Source organism: Melanerpes formicivorus, unplaced genomic scaffold (assembly GCF_026170545.1).
Source record: "Melanerpes formicivorus ecotype bairdi unplaced genomic scaffold, bMelFor1.0.p_v2 SCAF_1, whole genome shotgun sequence".
In the NCBI taxonomy this organism is placed as follows: domain Eukaryota; kingdom Metazoa; phylum Chordata; class Aves; order Piciformes; family Picidae; genus Melanerpes; species Melanerpes formicivorus.
In genome coordinates this window covers 33,644,494-33,665,553 of record NW_027142353.1, presented here as the reverse complement: position 1 = coordinate 33,665,553, position 21,060 = coordinate 33,644,494, and the positions used below count along the sequence as shown (strand labels likewise).

Here is a 21,060-nt window from a genome sequence, read left to right as displayed (position 1 = left end):
TCAATATAGCTAAACCTTCTTGCCCTCTAAAATAAGGTATCTGCAGCCAAACTACCTACTGGGAACCGTACCTGGCCTCTACTGGCTCCTGCTCATGCTGGAGAGGTGCTGAGGGAGTATTACTTGACATAGGCCTGAGAAATGCCCAGGGCCATGCCAACAGTATCAACTGCTGTGGGCCAATCCCTTTGCCAAGGTTATCAGCACAGTCCAGGCTTCTTGCATCTGCCAGAGGAGACACTTCCCTGTGCCTTGCTTTGAAAGCCATGTCTCCTCTGGTGTCTCCACTCCACGGCATTTCCATCACCTCAAATCTTGCAGTTGTGTTTCAAGGCACTGAACAAGGTGGACTTCATGAGCCCCTTAGAGGTTTTCAGAGAGGTAAGATGGAGTTTTGGGAGGTTTCTACTACAGGCGAAATGTTTGACCCGAGGCAGAGCTTGAGTTACCGCCATCCATAGGTGGTAACTGTCTTGCACCTGCTTTGCTTTCCCCCTCAGAGGCTGACCTTGGACAGTCTGACTGACGCAAACAGCGTGGCAGCTGATGGCAGAAGCCTGAAGTCTGTAACCCGCTCTTCTTCCTCAAAAAGTGCAGCTGCCACCCTTGAGACCTCCAATGTGGCTTTGTGTGAGGTAGGTCAGGACCCTCATGCAGCCTTCTCCCACCCCTTCTGTTCACTGAGCTGCTTAAGCAAGGAAAGACTTAGACTGCTGTACTGTAGGTCCCAGGATGAGAATATTGCTGATGGACCCTAAGGGTGAAAGTAAGTTCCCAAGCATAGAGAAAGGGTTGCCAAGCCCTGAACAAGCTGTCCAGGGAAGTGATGGAGTCCCCATCCCTGGAGGGATTTAAAAGCCATTGTGGTGCTGAGAAACATAGTTTAGTGGTGACCTAGCAGTATTGGCTTGGTTGGACTTGATCTTGAAGGTCTCTTGCAATCAGACTGATTCTATGATGCTATGGACTTACTACTTCAGCCCTCACCCTGACACTTGGAGTCATGTGAGATGGTGGTGTTAGACATCCACATTCAGCATTACTAGATCTGATCTCTGTTAGAGATGTCTTCACCTAAAGGCATCATGAAGAACCTCTCTTACAGGACAATCTGTAGGACCTTTCCTGCAACAAGGACCTTTCTTGCAAGACAGAGAAAAAGCTGTCAAATTCCACATTGTGCCAATAGGACCTTGTGGAGTTTGAAGGGAAGCAATGACCAAAAAAACTCATCCCATCCATCAGTTCCTTCCTAAAAACACAGTTTACAGAATCATAGAAAATACAGAATGAACCAGGTTGGAAAAGACCTCACAGATCATCAAGTCCAACCTATTACCTAACACCTAACACCTCCTGACAACTAAACCACGGCTCCAAGTGCCACATCCAATCCTTTTTTTTAACATCTCTAGGGATGGTGACTCCACCACCTCTCTGGGCAGCACATCCCAATGATAAATTACTTTTTGTCTTTTGTTTTGTTTTGTAAAATGCCAAGACACTTTTTTGCCTGAAAAAGGAAGAAACTAAACTTAGTTATTAATGCCTTTTTAATCAAAGTTGTACTAATACAACTTCCAGGTACTGTTCTGATCCAGGTGAAGGTCCTACCTAACCCCACTTTTTTTTTTTACTTTTTTTTTTTTTTTCTGTTGGTTTTCTTATTGGGGTGCAATATGGAGAGAATCTACTGCCCAAAACACTGAAAATCCCCAGTCATTTTCAATGTCATAGAATTGACAGGGTTGGAAGGGGCCTCAAGGATCATCCAGTTCCAACCCCCCTGCCATGGGCAGGGACACCTCACACTACATCAGGTTGCTCAGAGCCACATCCAGCCTGGCCTTAAAAAATTCCAGGGATGAGGCTTCCACCACCTCCATGTCTCACCACTCTCATGGTTGTGGTGTGCAGCTTATTTTTAAAGGCATAACCTAAAACTACCACAATGGTGAAGAACTTCTTCCTAATATCCCATCTGAATCTACCCATTTCTAGTTTTGCTCCATTCCCCCTAGTCCTATCGCTACTTGACACCCTAAAAAGTTCCTTACCCAAAAGTCAAGGATCTGGAGTTCAGACCTGGGTCCCAATATCCCCTGTTGCTCAGAACCTTGCTCTATCATTCACCCACCTCTGTTGTGGACAGGGAGACTGCGTATGGCTGAAGAAATTTGAGGCAGGAGCAGTCCATGAGCTAAGGCAAAGCTCCACCAGCATCTTGAGGAAGGTAGGAGGCACAAGGGGTGATGAGGCATGTGGAGGGAAGAGGGAAGGGTGCTCAGGGGGCCTTTTATGACTGCAGGATGTTTTCATTCTCCTTGTCTCCTGTTTATCCAATGAATCACATCTCATGGCTGTCAATGAGACTTGCCTAGTGAAATCTGGTGGAATGGACCATGAATGATTGCATCTGACAAACTTATCAATGACCCATGTCAGTCATCCAGCAGCTTGCAAAAACCCAGCCTGCATGTGCCATTTCAAAGCTGAATGTACAATGACTCCTCTAAGTGACCTTGTTGGCAAAATCAGACTGCTTTTATCTTCCAGTACCTGAAGGGGCCCTACAAGAGAGCCGAGGAGTGTCTGTTTATAAGGGCAGGTAGCAATATGACAAGTATTAATGGTCTTAAATTACATCAGGGGAGATTTAGATTGGACATTAGGAAGAAATTCTTCACTGTGAGGGAGGTGGAACACTGGAATGGAAGCAGGCCTGAAGAAAAGGATTTGGGGGTTCTGGTGGATGAGAAGCTCAACAGGAGCCAGCAGTGTGCACTTGCAGCCCTGAAAGCCAATCAGCTCCTGGGCTGCATCAAGAGAAGCATAGCCAGCAGGTAGAGGGAGGTGATTCTCCCCCTCTACTTTGCTCTGGTGAGATCCCTACCTGAAGGACTGCATCCATTTCTGGAGTCACTATTACAGGAAGGATCTGGAGGTGCTGGAAGGTGTCCAGAGAAGGGCCAGGAGGGTGATCAGAGGGCTGGAGCTCCTCTCCTTTGAGGACAGGCTGAGGGAGTTGAGGCTGTTCAGTCTGGAGAAGAGAAGGCTCCAAAGAGACCTCATTGTGGCCTTCCAGTATCTTAAGAGGGATACAGGAAGGCTGGGGAGGGACTTCTAAGGTGTCAGGAAGTGATAGAACTGGGGGGAATGGAAAAAAATAGAAATGGGTAGATTCAGATTGGATGTTAGGAAGAAGTTCTTCCCCATGAGCGTGGTGAGACACTGAAACCGGTTGCCCAGGGAGGTAGTGGAAGCCTCATCCCTGGAGGTTTTTAAGGCCAGGATGGATGTGGCTCTGAGCAACTTGATCTAGTTTGAGGTGTCCCTGGCCATGGCAGGGGGTTTGGAACTAGGTGATCCTCGAGGCACGGTTGTGTGTTTCTGTGGGATTTGCTTTGTGTCTCCAACTAAGATACCTCTTAGAAGCTCACTTTCAGTCTCCAGTTCTATTATTACTAGCAAATGACAAGCAAACACATTGATTTTCCAAATCTAAGGCCATTAGGTGTTGGCAGCTCCTGCTAACATCAGAGTGGCATTTTTATGCTTATAAATATAACAAACCTTGCAGGGCAAGACTCCAAAGGTACCATTGATGGATTACTTTGGATCCTCCAGGCATGGTATTGCTTTCCAGAGCAGAGCAGAGCAGAGCTGGAAGAAGATATGCTGAACAAAATATACGCCAGTGAGACCAATTTGTCCTAGTGAATGATAAGGACATCTAATGATATAGTTATCCTGACATGGTATCAATCAGTTGTCCATCATTTAATGGTTAACTTATGGGCAACAAATTAACCATGCGCCAGCATGGCCTAGAAGGCCAATGGTATTCTGGGGTGCATTAAGAAGAGTGTGACCAGTAAGTGTAGGGAGGTTCTCCCTGCCTTCTACTCAGCCCTAGCGAGGTCACACCTGGAGTATTGTGTTAATTTCTGATCTTCCCAGTTCAAGAGAGACAGGGAAAGAGTTGAGTGGAGTCCATGAAGATGCTGAGGGCACTGGAGCACCTCTCTGATGAGGAAAGTCTGAGAGACTTGGGTCTGTTTAGCCTGGAGAAGAGCAAACTGAGAGGGCATCTTCTCAATGCTGATCAGTAGCTAAGGGGGTGGAGAGGTCAAGAGGATTGGGCCAGAAAATCTTCAGTGATGCCTGGTGATAGGCTAGATAGCTGAACTTCGTGAGTCCTCAGTTTCTAAACCTTTAAATGCATTAATAAGTGTGACCAGCAGGTTAAGGGAGGTTCTCTTCCCTCTTTACTCTGCCCTAGGGAGGCCACATCTGCTATGCTGAGTCCAATTCTGGACTATCCAGTTCAAGAGAAACAAAGAACTACTGGAGAGAGTCCAGTGGAGTGTACAAAGATACTGAGGGCACTGGAGCATCTCTCTTACAAGGAAAGGCTGAGAGATCTGGGGCTGTTTAGCCTGGAGAAGAGCAGACTGAGAGGAGATCTTCTTAATACTTATTAATAGAGTACAAACCAAAAGGATGGGGCCAGAGTCTTTTCAGTGGTGCCCAGTGACAGGACAAGAGGCTTCAGGCACAAACTAGAGCACAGGAACTTCCACATAATCACAAGAACTGTTTTCCTTTGAGGGTGCCAGAGCACTGGAACAGCTTTCCCAAAAAGGTTGTCTGGACTAGTCTGGATGTGATCCTGTGCCACCTGCCCTAGGTGAACCTGTAGAGGGACTGGAGAAGGTGGCATCCAGAAGTGCCTTCTAACTCCTACCATTCTGTGACTCTGTGATTTAAAGCAGCTGCTGAGCAGATATTTGGCTGGTTTCAGCCTCTCTGTAATTCGCTGTCTCGTTTCAGATGAAAGATCTGCGTCATGAGAATGTGAACCTGTTCCTGGGCTTTTTCTCTGACTGTGGCATCTTTGCCATAGTGACAGAATACTGCTCCCGAGGCAGCCTGGAGGACCTGCTGAGAAGCGAAGATATGAAACTGGATTGGATGTTCAAGTCCTCTCTCGTGATGGATCTAATTAAAGTAAATCCATTGCTCCTGCTGAGGCATGACCTGCATGTGACTGCTACATTGACATGGATATTTCATCCAGGATATTGGAACTTTTACAGTAATGCAGAGGGGAAAAAAACCAGTGTGGGTGTGACTGTAGCAGTATATAGGGTCTTTAATGGAGACCTCTTACTCTTCTTTTGTTCCCAGCTGGGAGAAGCCCTACAGGGGGTAATTGCATCCAGCATAGAACCAAGCCACAGCTACCCCTTGGTCACAGGACAGCTATATGCATGGACACTTTAGAAGAATGTTCACACACTTTCAATCATGTCCCCTGTGTTTTCACCCCCTAAAGGTGAACTACCAACATGGGACAGGTGGCCTATAAAGGGTGGATTTCCAGAATCTTTCTTGAAACCCATGGTCCACCTTCTGATCCTCCTTGAGGACATGAGCAGACAGTGTGAGTTTGCAGCCCAGAAGGCAAATCACATCCTGGGCTGCATCAAAAGATACATTGCCAGCAGATCCAGAGAGGGGATTCTGCCATTTTACTCTGCCCTGGGGAGACCTCACCTGGAGTACTGTGTGCAGGTCTGGAGCCTTCAATATAGGAAGGACATAGACCTGATGGAACATGTCCAGAGGAGGGCCATGAAAATGATCAGGGGGTTGGAGCACCTCTGCTATGAGGACAGGTTGAGGGAGCTGGGGGTGTTCATCCTGGAGAAGAGAAGGCTCCAGGGAGTCCTAATAGCAGCCTGCCAGTACCTGAAGGGGGCTGCAAGAAGGATGGAGAGAGACTGTTTACAAAGACCTGCAGTGACACGATGAGGGGCAATGGCTTCAAACTAGAGAAGAGCAGATTCAGATTGGATGTTAGAAATAAGTGCTTTACTATGAGGACAGTGGAACACTGCCACAGGTTGCCTAGGGAGGTGGTTGAGGTCCCTTCCCTGGAGATATTCAAGGTGAGGCTTGATGAGGCTGTGTGCAACCTGATGTAGTTGAGGATGTCTCTGCTGACTGCAGGGAGGTCAGACTGGATGACCTTTGGAGGTCCCTTCCAGCCCAGACCATTCTATGTTTCTATGATTGAGAGAGCTGGGTCAGAGACTTCAGCTCTTAGTGGTTTCCCATTGCCTAATCATGGGATACCACACATGCCCACCTTCTTAGAGTCACAGAATCCAGTTGGAAAGGATCATTTATCTCTTTGAGTCCAACTGTCAGCCTAAGACCACCGTGGACATTATAACTGTGTCCTGAAGTGCCATGTCCACACATTGGTTGAATACCTCCACCACTTCCCTGGGCAGCCTGTTCCAATGTCCGACCACTCTGTTAGTAAAGAAATTTTTCCTGATATCCAACTTCATGTTTTATTCCCTGACACCCACACCCTTGTCACTGCAACTTCCTTCCAGTGAGGAGGTCTCCCCTCATGTCTAAAAGCACAAGTTCTGAGTTCAGTGGTCCCAGGGCTACAGAGGGAGACATCTCATTGTTCCTAAAGCTGTCAGCCATTTCTAGTATTACTTTAGACTGCAACTAACCAAATCCATTTCTGAACTTCCCCATAGTTTCATGGGTTGATCATGACTGCATTTGACACAGAGTTGATGTTGTATCCGATGCAATCTCAGGTGACAGTTTAGCTTGATGTCTCTGATGGCAGATGGATAATATCATTCCTGAGGAGCAGCCTCAATCTTTTCTGTGTTTCCTAGGGAATTAGGTATTTACACCACCGAGATTTTGCCCACGGACGTCTCAAGTCCCGTAACTGCGTCGTGGATGGCCGGTTCGTGCTGAAGATCACTGACTATGGTTATAATGAACTCTTAGAGGCACAGAAATGCCCATACATTCAGCCACCCCCAGAAGGTAAGTGCCAGAAGGAAAGAGATTTTGGGGAACATGTCTTCACTGATGTAATTGACCTAATACTACTGCAGATCAATGACTGTATAAAGGATCTGGGGGCTCAGTCTTATGACTTCTGGTTCCCTGAACACAGAATCATAGAATCATAGAATTGTTAGGTTTGGAAGGGACCTCAAGGATCAGCTAGTTCCAATCCTTCTGACATGGGCAGGGGCACCTCACACTACATCAGGTTGCCCAGAGCCACATCCAGCCTAGCCTTAAAAACCTCCAGGGAAGAGGCTTCTACCACCTCCTTGAGCAACTGTTCCGGTGTCTCACCACCTTCATGGGGAAGAACTTCTTCCTAACACCCAATCTGAAGCTACCCATTTCTAGTTTTATTCCTTTCCCCCTAGTCCTATCACTCCCTGACACCCTAAAAAGTCCCTTCTCAGCTTTCCTGTAACCTCCCTTCAGATACTGGAAGGCCACAATAAGGTCTTCTCAGAGCCTTCTCTTCTCCAGACTCATTATTCAGTATTCAGTATCACTAAGATTGGAAGAGACCTCAAAGATCATCGAGTCCAACCTGTCACCACAGACCTCATGAGTAGGGAGGACACTACTGCCCACTGCAGGCTTGAACTCACAACCTTCCCATTAAGGGTCTTATGCACTACCAACTGAACTCCCTCAGTCTGTCCTCAAAGGAGAGGAGCTCCAGCCCTCTGATCATCCTTGTGGCCCTTCTCTGGACACATTCCAGCACATCCAAATCCTTCCTATGATAGTGGCTCCAGAACTGGACACAGTAGTACTCCAGGTGGAGTCTCACCAGGGCAGAGTAGAGGAGGAGGAGACCCTCCCTCGATTCCTCCATGGCGTCTGCACCCCTGAGCAACTGTTATGTGTAGAACTCTGCTTTCTGGGACAGAAGATTGTCTGGTGATGGGAAGTAGAGAATAAACTCTCTCTTTGCTTTTGCTTCCACATGTGGCCTTTCCTCTTCATGTGTGCTTAGCATTATTAAATTGCTTATACCTTATTAATGGCTTTTGTTCTATTTCCCCCCTCTTTTCTATCCATCTAAGAAGAGAAATGATAGAGTGGCTTCGGTAGGCATTTGGCCCCCCAGCTAGGGCCAAACCACCACAAGTTCATTATAGATTAAAGTACCTTCTGTAAAAGCAGTTTGCGTCAGTTTGAAGTACAATCGTTCTTTATCAGCCTATAGATCAAGCAATGAAAGACACAGTTGTGAAACATACCTAGACCCATCAAGAAATGAATCTTCTTCAAACCAGGATATTGTTACCCTGGTAACAGAACATTCCCAGTAACAGGAATAAGGAATGTATCAGCTACTGCAATATATATCATTTTTGTAAGGGAGAAGGTCTTCTGGCAACTGCTCTACCTGAGACAGTTGGACTAATTGATCAAATTGGTCCCTTCCAGCATCTGGCATTCTGTGATTCTCTGATCCTGTGACAACAGAAATGTGTGGGAATCAAATCCTGTGACACAGGAGTCAAAACACAATGGGGGTTAGGGCCTGGAGGACAGGTTTTATGAGGAGCAGCTGGGGGACCTGGGCTTATTTTGTCTGGAGAAAAGGAGGCTGAGGGGAGCCCTTCTTACTCTCTACAACTGCCTGCTAGGAGGTTGCAGAGGCATGGGTGTTGGGCTCCTCTCTCTAGAACAAGAGGAAATGGCCTCTAGCTGCTCCAGGGAAGGTTTGGGTCAGACATTAGGAAAAATTTCTTTCCTGAAAAAATAGTCAGGCATTGGCACAGGCTGTCCAGTGAGGTGGTGGAGTCACCATCCCTGCAGGTGTTCAAAAAACATGGAGACATGGCATTTCAGGAGATGGTTTAATGGCCATAAGGGTGTTAGGTCGATCATTGGACTCACTGGTCTTAAGAGTCCTTTCTGACCTAGGCAATTCTGGTTTTGTGATATTATTTCAAGCCATATTTCAGGAATAAACACAGGAGGTTCCACCTCAACATGAGGAGGAACTTCTTCACTGTGAGCCCAGCCTGGGTGCTTTGTTCAGCAGCAGCCAAAACACTGCTGTGCTATCAACACCCAGCTACAGCACTGCAAAGCACAGCACTAGAAAGATGCTCTGAGAAGAATTAACTCCAGCTCAGCCGAAGAGCAATGCCAGTAACAGGAAATCTGCACTTCAAGAGACAATGCTTTTCTGAGTGATTGAATCATAGAATCATTTTGGTGGGAAAAGACCTCCAAGATGATTGAGTCCAACCATCAAACTAAGGCCACCATGGCCATTAAACCATATCCCAAACTGCCATGCCCACACATTTCTTGAACACCTCCAGGGACAGTGACTCCACCACTTCCCTGGGCAGCCTATTCCAATGCCTGACCACTCTTGCAGTAAAGAGATGTTTTTTCCTGCTATCCAACCTAAACCTCTCCTGGCACAAGTTCAGGCCATTTCCTCTCATGCTATCACTTGATCCTAGCAAGAAGAGACCAACCTCCACCTCGCTCCAACCTCTTTTCAGGGAGCTGTGGAGAGCAATGAGGTCTCTCTTCATTCTTGGCAGTGCTGGGAAGACTTCTTATGAGAGAGACAAGCTGGCCTTGTAGCATGTAAATTGTTATAGCAATTTTTTTTCTTGAAAGGTAGAGTGAAATTTGGAAAATTCAGGGGTTTTTGGGTCAGGATGGAAGGTTAGTCTCTAGCACATCACAAGAAAAAAAGACTTGATTCAGTAAACAATGACGTGTGCTCCAATCTCTCCCCAAATAGCTGAAACAAAGTCTTCATTTAAGCATTTAATTTGAGGTGGTCTGAGCTCAAGTGTAAGAAATGTGATGCTCTTAACTTTTATAGACTTGCTCTGGACAGCTCCTGAGTTACTGAGGGACCCAGACATGTGCAGAAAGGGCACCTTCAAAGGGGACATTTACAGCTTTGCAATCATCCTACAAGAAGTGGTTGTTCGGGGTCCACCATACTGCATGTCAGAACTCTCAGCTGAAGGTAGGCAACTATTTCACTGTGACTTTAAGGCTTTACAGAGAGTGCTCAAAAAATATCTGGCCAAGCCCCTTGGGCAAAATGTTAGCATCACAGAATCATAAAGTGGCTTAGGTTGGAAGGGACCTCAGAGATCATCTACTTGAAGCTCCCTGTCTTGAGGAGGGACAACTCTCCACTAAATTTGGCTGCTCAAGGCCTCATTCAACCTGGCCTTGAACACTCCCAGGGAGGAGGCAGCCACAACCTCCCTGGGCAACTTATTCCTGAGTCTCACCACTCTCATATTAAAAAACTTTTTCCTAAGATGCAGTAGAAACCTATCCTCCCTCCGCATAAAACCATTCCCCCTTGTCCTACTGCTAGACACCCTTACGAAAAGGCCCTCTTCAGCCTTCCTGTAGGATCTCTTCAGATAATGGAAGGCAGCTATAAGGTCCCCCTGGAGTCTTCTCTAGGCTGAACAACCCCTGCTCCCTCAGCCTATCGTCATAGGAGAGGTGCTTCTGCCCTTGATTCATCTTTGTGGCCCTCCTCTGAAGCTGCTCCACCAGCTCAGTGTCCTTCTTATGGTCAGGACACCAGAACTGGGCACAGAATTTGAGATGGGATCTCACAAAAGCAGAGTAAAGGGGCAGAATCCTCTCTCTTGCCCTGCTGCCACACTCCTTTTGCTCCAGCCCTGCACATAGCTGCCTTGTGGGCTGCATGAGGGTACTACTGGCTCGTGGTGAGCTTCTCCTCAACCAACACCCACAAGTCTCTTTCTTCAGAGCTACTCTCAACCCACTCTGCACCCAGTCCACTCAACTATTCCCCATGAGGAACCTCCAACAAATGTTGCACACGGTGCACTGGTTTCCTGACAATCTGAGGAATTTCTACTCATTGCCTCCTAATCCTCAAGGAGTTTTCACTCATGGTGTGAACTTTAAAACTGCCTGGGGAAGACATTTCCCCTTGGCTGCTCCTAGAAATATTTGGGCCAGCTGATTGGCTTGGGTCTTTTGGTGGAAACTGGTGGGATGAGCCAAAGAGTTTTAAAGTAAGCTGTCAACACCAAAAAAGCTTTGGGTACTCACTGTAGCAGCTGTGGAAATGCAGAGCTCCTGCCAGAAGGAAGGTGACTTTCACTCCATTTGATTGCTCTGCACTACACAAAATGAAATCTTTAATTATTACCACTTTGTTGATGGTTTGGTTGTTGTTTTGTTGTTGTTTTTTTTAAGCAAGAATGTGCTGTTCCACCTTACAGAAATTATACTTCCTCTTCCAGGGCAGTCTTACTAAAAGATACTTACACTGAAGAGTGGATCTTGTTGAGAAGGGAATCTTATTAATGTCTATAAATATCTGAGGGGTGGGTGTCAGGAGGAAGGCCCAGGCTCTTTTCAGTGGCACCCAGTAATAGGACAAGGAATAATGGATATAAGCTAGAATACAAGTCTGTCTCAACAGGAGGAGAAACTTCTTTACTGTGAGGGTGATCGAGCACTGGAACAGGCTACCCTGAGAGGTTGCGGAGCCTCCTTCTCTGAAGACTTTCAAAGCCAATATGGAAGTGTTCCTGTGTGGCCTGCCCTAGCTGATCCTGCTTTGGCAGGGGGATTGGAATCTGTGATCTCTGGAGGTCCTTTCCAGTCCAGGTTGTGTTGAGACATCACTCCAACATTCATGCTTCAGCTGCCAACAAAACCTTGAGGTTCTCAAGTCCTGGTTTATCTAAAACCTGCAGATTTAAGGACTGACTTCTCAGGGTCTGAAAGCCCAAGTTCAATTTCTTATTAATCTTATTTCATCTCTGAGGAGGGATTCATTTCCCAGATATTGTTTGGAACCCAAACTCTCCCTCTTAGAACACTTCCCACTGCCTCCATTCCCATCAACCTCCTACATACTGATTTTAGTTAGCAATGAAACCTCAGAGCCTGGCGTCCTTCCTGTCTGGGTTCAGCAATAACCCTGTGCTCTCCCAGAGGACTTCAGAACTTCATGGACAGAATCAGAAGCAATGTCATTAAATACAAGCCTGAAGGTTTACACATCCATCTGTCACATAACTTTCCCCTATCCAGCCTCTTTATTGCTCATAACCCAGTTCTTCAGGGATTAGAAGGCAGGTGAATCCATTACCTTTTAAGTCCTCCAAGAGAGTCCTGGCAGAGAAAAGCAGAAACCACCTTATTGCTCTCTACAACTACATGAGAGGAAGTCTTAGAGAGATGGGAGTCAGTCTCTTCTCCCTACTAACAAGTGATAGGACAAGAGGAAATGGGCTCAAGTTGCTCCAGGAGAAGTTTAGTGTGGATATTAGAAGAAAGTTCTTCACTGAAAGGGTTCACCAAAACTGGGACAGGCTCCCCAGGGAGGTAGTTGAATCATCATGCCTGGAGGCACTTTAAAGACACAGAGATGTGGTGGTAAGGGGTATGGTCTAGCACCAGACTTGTTAGAGTTAGAGAATGGCCAGCTCTCAAAGGTCTTTTCCAACCAAAACAAATCTATGATTCTGTGATTCTATGATTCTGTGATTCTATGATTCTGTGGTTCCATGATTCAATGATTCTGTGATTCTATGATTCTGTGATTCTATGATTCTATGATGCATTTGACACAGCCATTGGGTGATGAAGAATCACACTAATGGCTCTAGGAACGAACAAGGGACAGGTGAAAAGATCCATGACCTTGGACCCCATCAAGACCCTCCATCTCACAACATGCTTCCCCATTCTGGTTTTTGTCACAGAAATTATAAAGAAAGTGAAGAAGCCTCCTCCTCTGTGCCGCCCAAATGTAGCCCCTGAGTTGGCTCCCCTGGAGTGCATCCAAGTAATGAAGCAGTGCTGGGGGGAAGCCCCTGAACGACGTCCGACATTTGAGGAGGTATTTAATAAGGTCGGTGAGCAGAGCAGCAGGTACAACCCTTAAGTGAGCCCTGCATTAGCAAAGAAGAAGTTCCAGAGCTCTACTCTTGCCTTTGCTATTGGGTTATTTTGTAGTTTGTAGTGTTTGTCTTACACCTTGTCCTGAATTTGGGCTGCTCTAGCACTGTCATGCATGGTGTGAAGCAGGCTGGACATGGGCTTGATGTTTTCACATCTGCAGTGTACCTGCGTGAATGAACTCATGGAGACTGAAGAGCTGTAAATTATGGTAGCACCCTCAGCCCAACCTATTTTTTGATGTTCTAAAGTATTTTAAAGGTGATTAATTTAAAAGGAAAATCCCCCAAAGGCTGTTAAACACAAAGATAGAACATTTCTTACAGAAGGTCTCTGAACTGCAGATTGGTGGAGGCTGGGATCATATCCTAGGGAAATACGATGGTACCTGAGTCCTGTTTGAACAGCCTTCCCAGACTTCTGTTGCTGGGCAAATTCATGAGCAGGTACCAGCAAAACAAACCCCTTGTCTGATCCAGCAGTGTTTTTCCTATGTTTTTTTAAGGTCAGACTAAGTAAAGCAATATCCAGAGCTTTTACTTTCCAATTCTATGAAACTAGGAATAATTTGGCATCCACATGACTCCGCTGTTGAGTCTAAGGAAGCTTCTGAAGACAAATGGAGTAAGCACACCTGAGAGAAGAGCTGGGGATGGGTGGTGGCTTTGAAACCAGTAATACACAAAGAGGTTAAGTGTTGCTAATGTCCTGAAATTTGCACTTCAGAAGGCAAAGGGCTGCAGCTTACCCTGATGTTTAATCAGGGTATAAATGAGAGTGCAAATCATAGAACATTAGAGGTTGGAAGGGACCTCCGGAGATCATCGAGTCCAACCCCTCTGCCAGAGCAGGATCACTTAGGGTAGTCTGCACAGGAATGCATCCAGGTGGGTTTGGAAAGTCTCCAGAAAAGACTCCACAACCTCTCTGGACAGCCTGCTCCAGGGCTCTGGCACCCTCACTGTAAAGAAGTTTCTCCTCATGTTGAGGTGAAAACTTCTATGTTCAAGTTTGTATCCATTGTTCCTTGGTGTATTATTATGCACTACCGAAAATATCTTGGCCCCCTCCACTTGACACCCACCCCTCAGATATTTAAACACATTGATGAGATGTTTTCATCATGATACCTGAAAAGCTGCCCAGTAGAAAAGGACCCGAGAATGTTAGTCAATAACTGTCTGAACATGAGCTAGCAGTATGCTCAGCTGGCTAAGGCGGCCAACAGCACCCTGGCCTGGATCAGCAATAATGCGGCTCACAGGCCTAGGGAAGTGGTTAGAATGATTATCCCTCTGTACTCAGCACTGGTGAGGTCTGACCTCTAAGATCACATTCAGTTTTTTTGGCCCTCACTACAAGAAGGACATTGAGGTGCTGGAGTGTGTCCAGAGAAGGACAATAAAGGTGGTGATGAGCCTAGAGAGCAAGTCTTACCAGAAGTGGCTGAGTAAGCGTGGTTGTCTAGCCTTAAGAAAAGGACACCAAGGGGAGACCGTCACAAACTCTACAACTGCCTGGAGGAAGGCTGTAGTGATGTGGGTGTTGTCTGTTCTCCCTAATAAAGAGTGGTAGGATGAGAGAAACAGCTTCAGGTTGCACCAGGGAAGGTTTAGGTTGGATTTTAGGAAACTGTCTTCCCCAAAAGGCTTGTCAAACCCTGCAACAGGCTGCCTAGGGAAGTGGTGGAGTCATCATCTCTGAAGGGATCTCAAGGCCATGTAGGTGTGGTGCTGAGGAGCATAGATTAGTGGTGGCCTGGCAGTTCTGGGTTAACAACCAGAGTTGGTGATCTTTGTGGTGTTTTCTAACCAAAATGATTCTTTGATTCTATGATAGGACTCTATAACAACTCATATATGTGTTGTCATCTCATGGAAAGTGGTGTTTCACTTAAACCTCACTAAAAGTTCAAAGAGAAGCAACATGCTTCAGGGCAGCTTCTGCAGTAATTGATGCAAATTCACCCTCTAGTTTTCAGTTTTCCTATGTTGCCGAGCTGTTGCCACTGAGAGAGCCAATCTTTAGCATTGTCACATTAAAGTGTTTGCATTTTATTCCTTTCCAAACCTAGAGTGATAAGGATAGAGAACTAACTCTCCAGTTTGCTTTCCCAGTTTAAAACCATCAACAAAGAGAAAAAGAGCAATATCATTGACTCAATGCTCAGGATGCTCGAGCAGTATTCCAGCAACCTGGAAGATTTAATCAGGGAACGGACAGAACAGCTAGAGATTGAAAAACAGAAGACAGAAAAGCTCCTGTCACAAATGCTTCCCCCGTAAGTATTGCTACTTAGATGGCAAATAGACCTCTCTTTGCTAGATTGGACAAAACTGTCCTCCAGAAGTGTGACAGTTTAGACTGTGCCTTTAAGAAAGCATGGGTGCAAAATTCTCTAGCTGAATGTTTGGGTGTAAAAAAGGAAACCAAAGATTAATTCTAAATGAATGTCGTTGGTCCGATGTGAGATGTTCCATGGCAAGTATCTCTCACACTCTTTTCTCTCACTCGCTGCGGCACTCTGTCTCTTGCTGATCATGTGATGCTGTTCTAGACAGAGAGGGAGACCTCTTATCTGCAGACTTTGAGATAAGCATACTAGTTTTTCTCTAATGAAGCTTTTGAGCCTAAATGAAAATTCCCTTAGCAATTTCTTCCTTTCCTCTTTTTCTCCTAATTAAGTAGAGGGGAGGGAGAGAGGCTGGGGGGAACCTGAGGTGGGATCCTCCACAGAGGAGGATTTCTGTGGTTGTTTTCTTTTCTGTAAATTCTTGTATAATACTGTAAAGACTCTATTTGTTGTGTATATTCATTGCATTTCATTATTGCTTGTAAAATACACCTTCATTTGCTTCTCTGACTGTGCCTAGCCAAGTTTTTGTTGGTGTGGGTGGATTAAAACATCACACCACTACAAGAAGTGAGCAGGACTGTAGAGCTGACCTCCAGCTTTGACAAGCACCTTCCAATCAAAATAAGAAACTTTCATCAATGCTTGTTGTGGCCATGTAGATCCTTCTATTTACTGGAAGATCTTCCAAACACAGTAGGACAAGAGTGTGCATTTGCAGCCCAGAAAGCCAAATGACATCCTAAGCTGTATCAAAAGCATAGCCAGCAGGTTGAGGAAGGTGATTCTCTCCCTCTACTCTTGTGACACTCCACCTGGAGTACTGTGTCCAGTTCTGGAGCCCATGTAACAAGAAAGACCTGTGGGTGATGGAAGGTGTCCAGAGAAGGGCCACAAGGATGATCAGAGGGATGGAGCTCCTCTCCTATGAGGACAGACTGAGAGAGTTGGGGCTACTCAGTCTGGAGAAGATGAAGGCTCCAAGGAGATCATATTGTGGCCTTCCAATATTTAAAGGGTCCTAAAAGAAAGCTGTGGAGGAACTTTTTAGGGTGTCAGGTGGTGATAGGATTAGGGGAAATGGAACAAAACTAGAAATGGGTAGATTCAGATTGGATGTTAGGAAGAAGTTCTTCTGCATGAGGGTGGTGAAACGCTGGAAGAGGTTGTCCAGGGGGATGGTGAAAGCTTCATCTCTGGAGGTTTTTAAGGCTAGGCTGGATGTGGCTCTGGGCAACCTGATCTAGTGTGAGGGGTCCCTGCTCATGTCAGGGGAGTTGTAATTAGCTGATCCTTGAGGTCCCTTCCAACCCTTACAATTCTATGATTCTATGAAGAGTGTGTGAGCTCATGACTATGTACTGCAAAAGGGTTTGTGCCCTGACATCTTTGCTTGCATCCTTATTATCAGATCAGTGGCAGAAGCCCTCAAGACTGGTGGCACTGTGGAGCCGGAGTATTTTGACCAAGTGACCATCTATTTCAGTGACATTGTGGGCTTCACCACCATTTCAGCCCTCAGTGAACCCATTGAAGTAGTTGACCTTCTGAATGACCTTTACACACTCTTTGATGCTGTTCTTGGAAACCATGATGTTTACAAGGTGAGGAGCACCTGGGCATGATGATCAAACTGGCCATGAGTCAAGCACTCTTGTAATTTGATTCTACATCTCTTTTCCAACTGTTTTTTTGGTTGGGTTTGTTTTGGGGTTTTTTATTTGTTGGTTTGTTGGGGATTTTTTTGGTAAAAACATATTTATTTAGTTTTAACATAAAGGTATTTGCTAGGTGGAGACAATTGGTGATGCCTACATGGTTGCCTCGGGGCTCCCAAAAAGGAACGGAAACAAGCATGCAGCTGAGATAGCCAACATGTCCTTGGACATCCTCAGCTCAGTGGGAACATTCAAGATGAGACACATGCCAGACATCCCCCTCAGGATACGAATTGGGCTGCACACAGGTAAGCAGTGCCACTTGCCTGTGCCTGTTGTAGAATAGTAGAATTCTTTGGGTCAGTAAAGACCTCCAAGGCCATCAAGTCCAACAGTCGACCTAACACCACCATGACCATTAAGCCATGTCCTGAAGTGCCTTGTTCAGAAGATTTTTAACACCTGCAGTGACTCCATCACTTCAGTCTGACCAATGTCTGACCACCCTTTCAGTAAAGAAATATTTTCTACTATCAAATCTAAACCTTTCTTGGTGCAACTTAAGCCCTCTTGTCCTATCACTTGACACTATGGAGAAGAGACCAACCCTCACCTCACTGTAACCTCCTTTCAGGGACTTGTAGAGAGCAGTAAGGTCCCTTAGCCTCTCCCAGACTGAACAACCCCAGTTTCCTCAGCCATTCCTCACCAGATCTGTTTTCCAGACCCTTCACCAGCTTTGTTGCTTGCTCTGGACATGCTCCAGCACCTCAGTGTCCTCCTTGTAGTGAGGGAGCAAAAACTGAACCCAGTATTTGATGTACGTCCTCACCAGTGCTGAGTAGGGGAACAATCACTTCCCTGATACCTGAACATCAAAGAACTCCTTTGTATTTGAATGCTTTCTCCATGCCTGCCCCAAAACACACACCTTCAGAAGATGCTTCAAAATCTACCACAATAACAAGGTCATTCAAATGGAAGCACAAACCCTGAGGAGGGAAATGGTTCAGTGTCATTTAGGGGAGAAATTATTCTGTCACAGTCAGGAGCTACATCAGACATGTTAGTCACAAGGGTTTTGTTGTAAGGGTGTCTCTTTGATGTGCCACAGGATCTTCACTGGTGTGATATGGAGGCATTCAGTGATGCCTTTGTAATTCTGTTCTGAAATGAAAAAGCACAGAAAAACAGGAATATAGAGTGGAAGAGTGAAAAGTTCGGGGAGATTTTTAGCAGGTAGGACATAACAGGGAGAATATGTGAGAAAAAAAGGATGTTATAAAGAAAGCCAGTTCTCTCTAATGTAGAATTCATCATCTGTTCAATGAAGAACGACAACAACAAAAAAGGCTTATTTAAAAAGAAAATGGGAAGTTAATTTTAATACAAAGTATAATTAACCTACCAAACAAAAAAAAAAAATCCCCACAGGACTGCAGTCACATAAGCAAGAATATGACCAGGATTTTAAATGGAGGAGAAGACATCTGCTGCTGCCATGCAATCAAGTGTTTTTGTAAGACACATGAACTTTCATGATTTTATAACATTCATAATGTTTTCATAGAAAAATAGAACTGCCTGGTTGGAAAAGACCTTGAGATCACTGGGTGCAACCATAAAGTATCACAGTATCAGAGTATCATAGTATCACAGTATATAAGAGGTTGGAAGGGACTTCCAACCGCCCTGCCAAAGCAGGGTCACCCAGGGTAATTCACACAGGAATCCATCCAGGTTGAATTTTTAAAGTCTTCAGAGGAGGAGACTCCACAACCTCTCTGGGCAGCCTGCTCCAGGGCTCTGTCACCCTCACTGTAAAGACGTTTCTTCTTGTGTTGAGGTAAAACCTTCTAAGTTCAAGTTTGAACCTGTTGTTCCTTGTCTTATTAGTGTGCAGGAATGGTAATGGTGGTGAGACACTAGAATGAGTTGCCCAGGCAGTTTGCGACTGCTTCCTCCCTAGAGGTGTTCAAGGTCAAGCTGGACAAGGCCTTGAGCAACCCGATGGCAGGGGGGCTAGAACTAGATGATCTTTAAAGTCCCTTCCAACTCAAACATTGTATGATTCCGAGATCTCCCTATGCCTAAGCTCCTCATCCAAATGTCTTTTAAACAGCTTTAGATGTTTATTCATCCCCAGACTTGTTGCCTCTTCCTCTAAAGTACCAGGTACTGCCCATTGTGGGGAGCCAGTGAATAAAATTGCCCATGAGTCTGTCCCACTAGTACAGGGGAGTTTCATCCTCCTGCCCGCCTGACAATGCCCACACTTTTGGCACATCAATGTTTTACAGAAGTCAGTGTCCTCCTCCTTATTGTACACATCAGGAAACAAGAGCAGAGAAAAAGAAAAATGTCATCCAGAATATGGCAAGAACAGAGCTCTGACTTGAGCAGACCTAAAATCAATATTTCATCTCTCCTAGACCATAGAAGTTCTTCTTTGGGGGTTGTAGAATCATAGAATCATTTTGGTTGGAAATGACCTTTAAGATCGTTGAGTCCAACCATGATCTAACTCTACCAAGTTTGGTGCTAAACCATGTCCCTCATCACCACATCTCTGCATCTTTTGAACACCAGCAGGGATTCAACCATCTCTGTAGGGAGCCTATTCCAATGATTGAGAACCCTTTCAGTGAAGAATTTCCTTCTAACATCCAATCTAAACCTCTCCCGGTGCAACTTCAGCCCATTTCCTCTAGCTCCACCCTGCTGGCTCCAATCTCCCTTCAGGGAGTTGTAGAAGGTCTCCCCTGAGCCTCCTTTTCTCCAGACTAAACACTACCATTTCTCTCAGCTGCTTCTCATGAGACCTGTATTCCAGAACCTTCACCAGCTCTGTTGCCCTTCTCTGGACATGCTCCAGCATCTCAGTGTCCTTCTTGTTGTGAGGGACCCAAAATTGAACCCTCTACCAAAGGTATGGCCCCATCAGTGCTGAGTACAGGATGACAGTTACTCCCTACTCCTGCTGCCACACTATTGCTGATCCAGATCAGGATGCTGGTGATCTTCTTGGTCACCTGGGCACACTGTGAGTTCATGTTCAACTGGCTGTGTCTGAAAACTCATCTCCCTACGGTTTTCTTTGCAGTTCAGGGGATTTAGGTGACCCTTCTCAGAAGTCTGAAGTGTTAAGGAATGAATGTAGGAGCACTGTGGGATTTTATACTATGTCAGAAATCAGATGACATTGCAGCCTCAGCCTCTGTTCCCCAGGACAGGAGTCTCTGGATAACCAGCAGCATGGGAAGAGGAGAATTAGGCATGCAACCACTGCTGGTGACTGTTGATAGTAGTTCTGCAATGCATCTTCCATGCACTCAGCCAAAAATCTATCCCTAGGTGATGTGTAGCGGGGGGAAAGGGATGTTAATTTTGCTCTTGCTTTTATGAACTCTGAGTATCTGGAAAGTAGTGTTGCTATGAGCTGTTGGGTAGGGTGTGAGAGGAACAGAGGGAGGAATTGGTGTCTTTTTTCTAAAGCAGCAGAAGCCAGACCTTGTTTTGCACAGATCTGGCAATGTCATACTGTCATGAGAGTAGCCAGAAAAGCAAAGCAGCTCGCTGAGCCACCGAGCTGACAGCAGAGTTTGATTAACCCTCGACCCTGTTTCTCCTGAGGAGAGCAGCATGAAGCGGGAATCACCAGCTTTATGAAAGCATTGAGAAGAGCCTGGAGGAAAAGAGACCCTGGCTGGCATTTTCACTGTCTTGGAGAGGATGAAGGATGGGTGTGACCACCAGTTTTTCAGGTCAGCTGCTCTCTGGAAACTGGTGACAAGAAGAACTCATGATCCCTTCTCTGAAAAAGCAGTAAACATCATTTGAACATTTGCTGCCTACATCCTTTCAACCCCAATGCAGAACTGAACCTCTGGGAACTTCTGCTGGCCCATGCCTGTGATCTGGGTAAGGCAAAGAGGACAGGAAGACCAGTGTTTGGTCTGCAGTTCCTCCCCTGCTTAAAATGCACTCTGGAATCTTGGCTCTCCTCCTCTTGACTGCACATCCAGAAAATTCAGCTGATTCAGCTGATTCTACACTGACCATGTCTGGGCTGGAGCTGGACAGTCAGGAGTGGTGGTGTGAAGATAACCTTTTCCATGGAGGCTGAAGAAGATCTGTGTGTTGGTCAGGCTCTCTTGCAGGGAGCCTTGCACCTCAATCAAGCTTGTTAACCTCTGTGGCACCACTGATGTTCGTTGCAGAGTCCTGAGCAGCACA

General features: G+C 45.8%; 1 protein-coding gene across 5 annotated transcripts in view; it reads left to right on the top strand.

Annotated features, from left to right (window-relative positions):
* The window catches only part of GUCY2F (guanylate cyclase 2F, retinal), a 91,364-nt gene that overhangs the window by 31,792 nt on the left and 38,512 nt on the right, over window positions 1-21,060 (top strand). For 3 of the 5 annotated variants that reach the window (XM_068139493.1, XM_068139484.1, XM_068139511.1), the window contains exons 7-15: window positions 501-635; window positions 2,153-2,233; window positions 4,834-5,010; window positions 6,714-6,870; window positions 9,722-9,871; window positions 12,618-12,766; window positions 14,931-15,094; window positions 16,578-16,770; window positions 16,958-17,132. In XM_068139493.1, coding sequence (XP_067995594.1) covers window positions 501-635; window positions 2,153-2,233; window positions 4,834-5,010; window positions 6,714-6,870; window positions 9,722-9,871; window positions 12,618-12,766; window positions 14,931-15,094; window positions 16,578-16,770; window positions 16,958-17,132 — 1,381 coding nt within the window. The remainder of the gene's footprint in view (window positions 1-500; window positions 636-2,152; window positions 2,234-4,833; window positions 5,011-6,713; window positions 6,871-9,721; window positions 9,872-12,617; window positions 12,767-14,930; window positions 15,095-16,577; window positions 16,771-16,957; window positions 17,133-21,060) is intronic. The other 2 variants (XM_068139501.1, XM_068139520.1) reach the window with 2 other exon arrangements.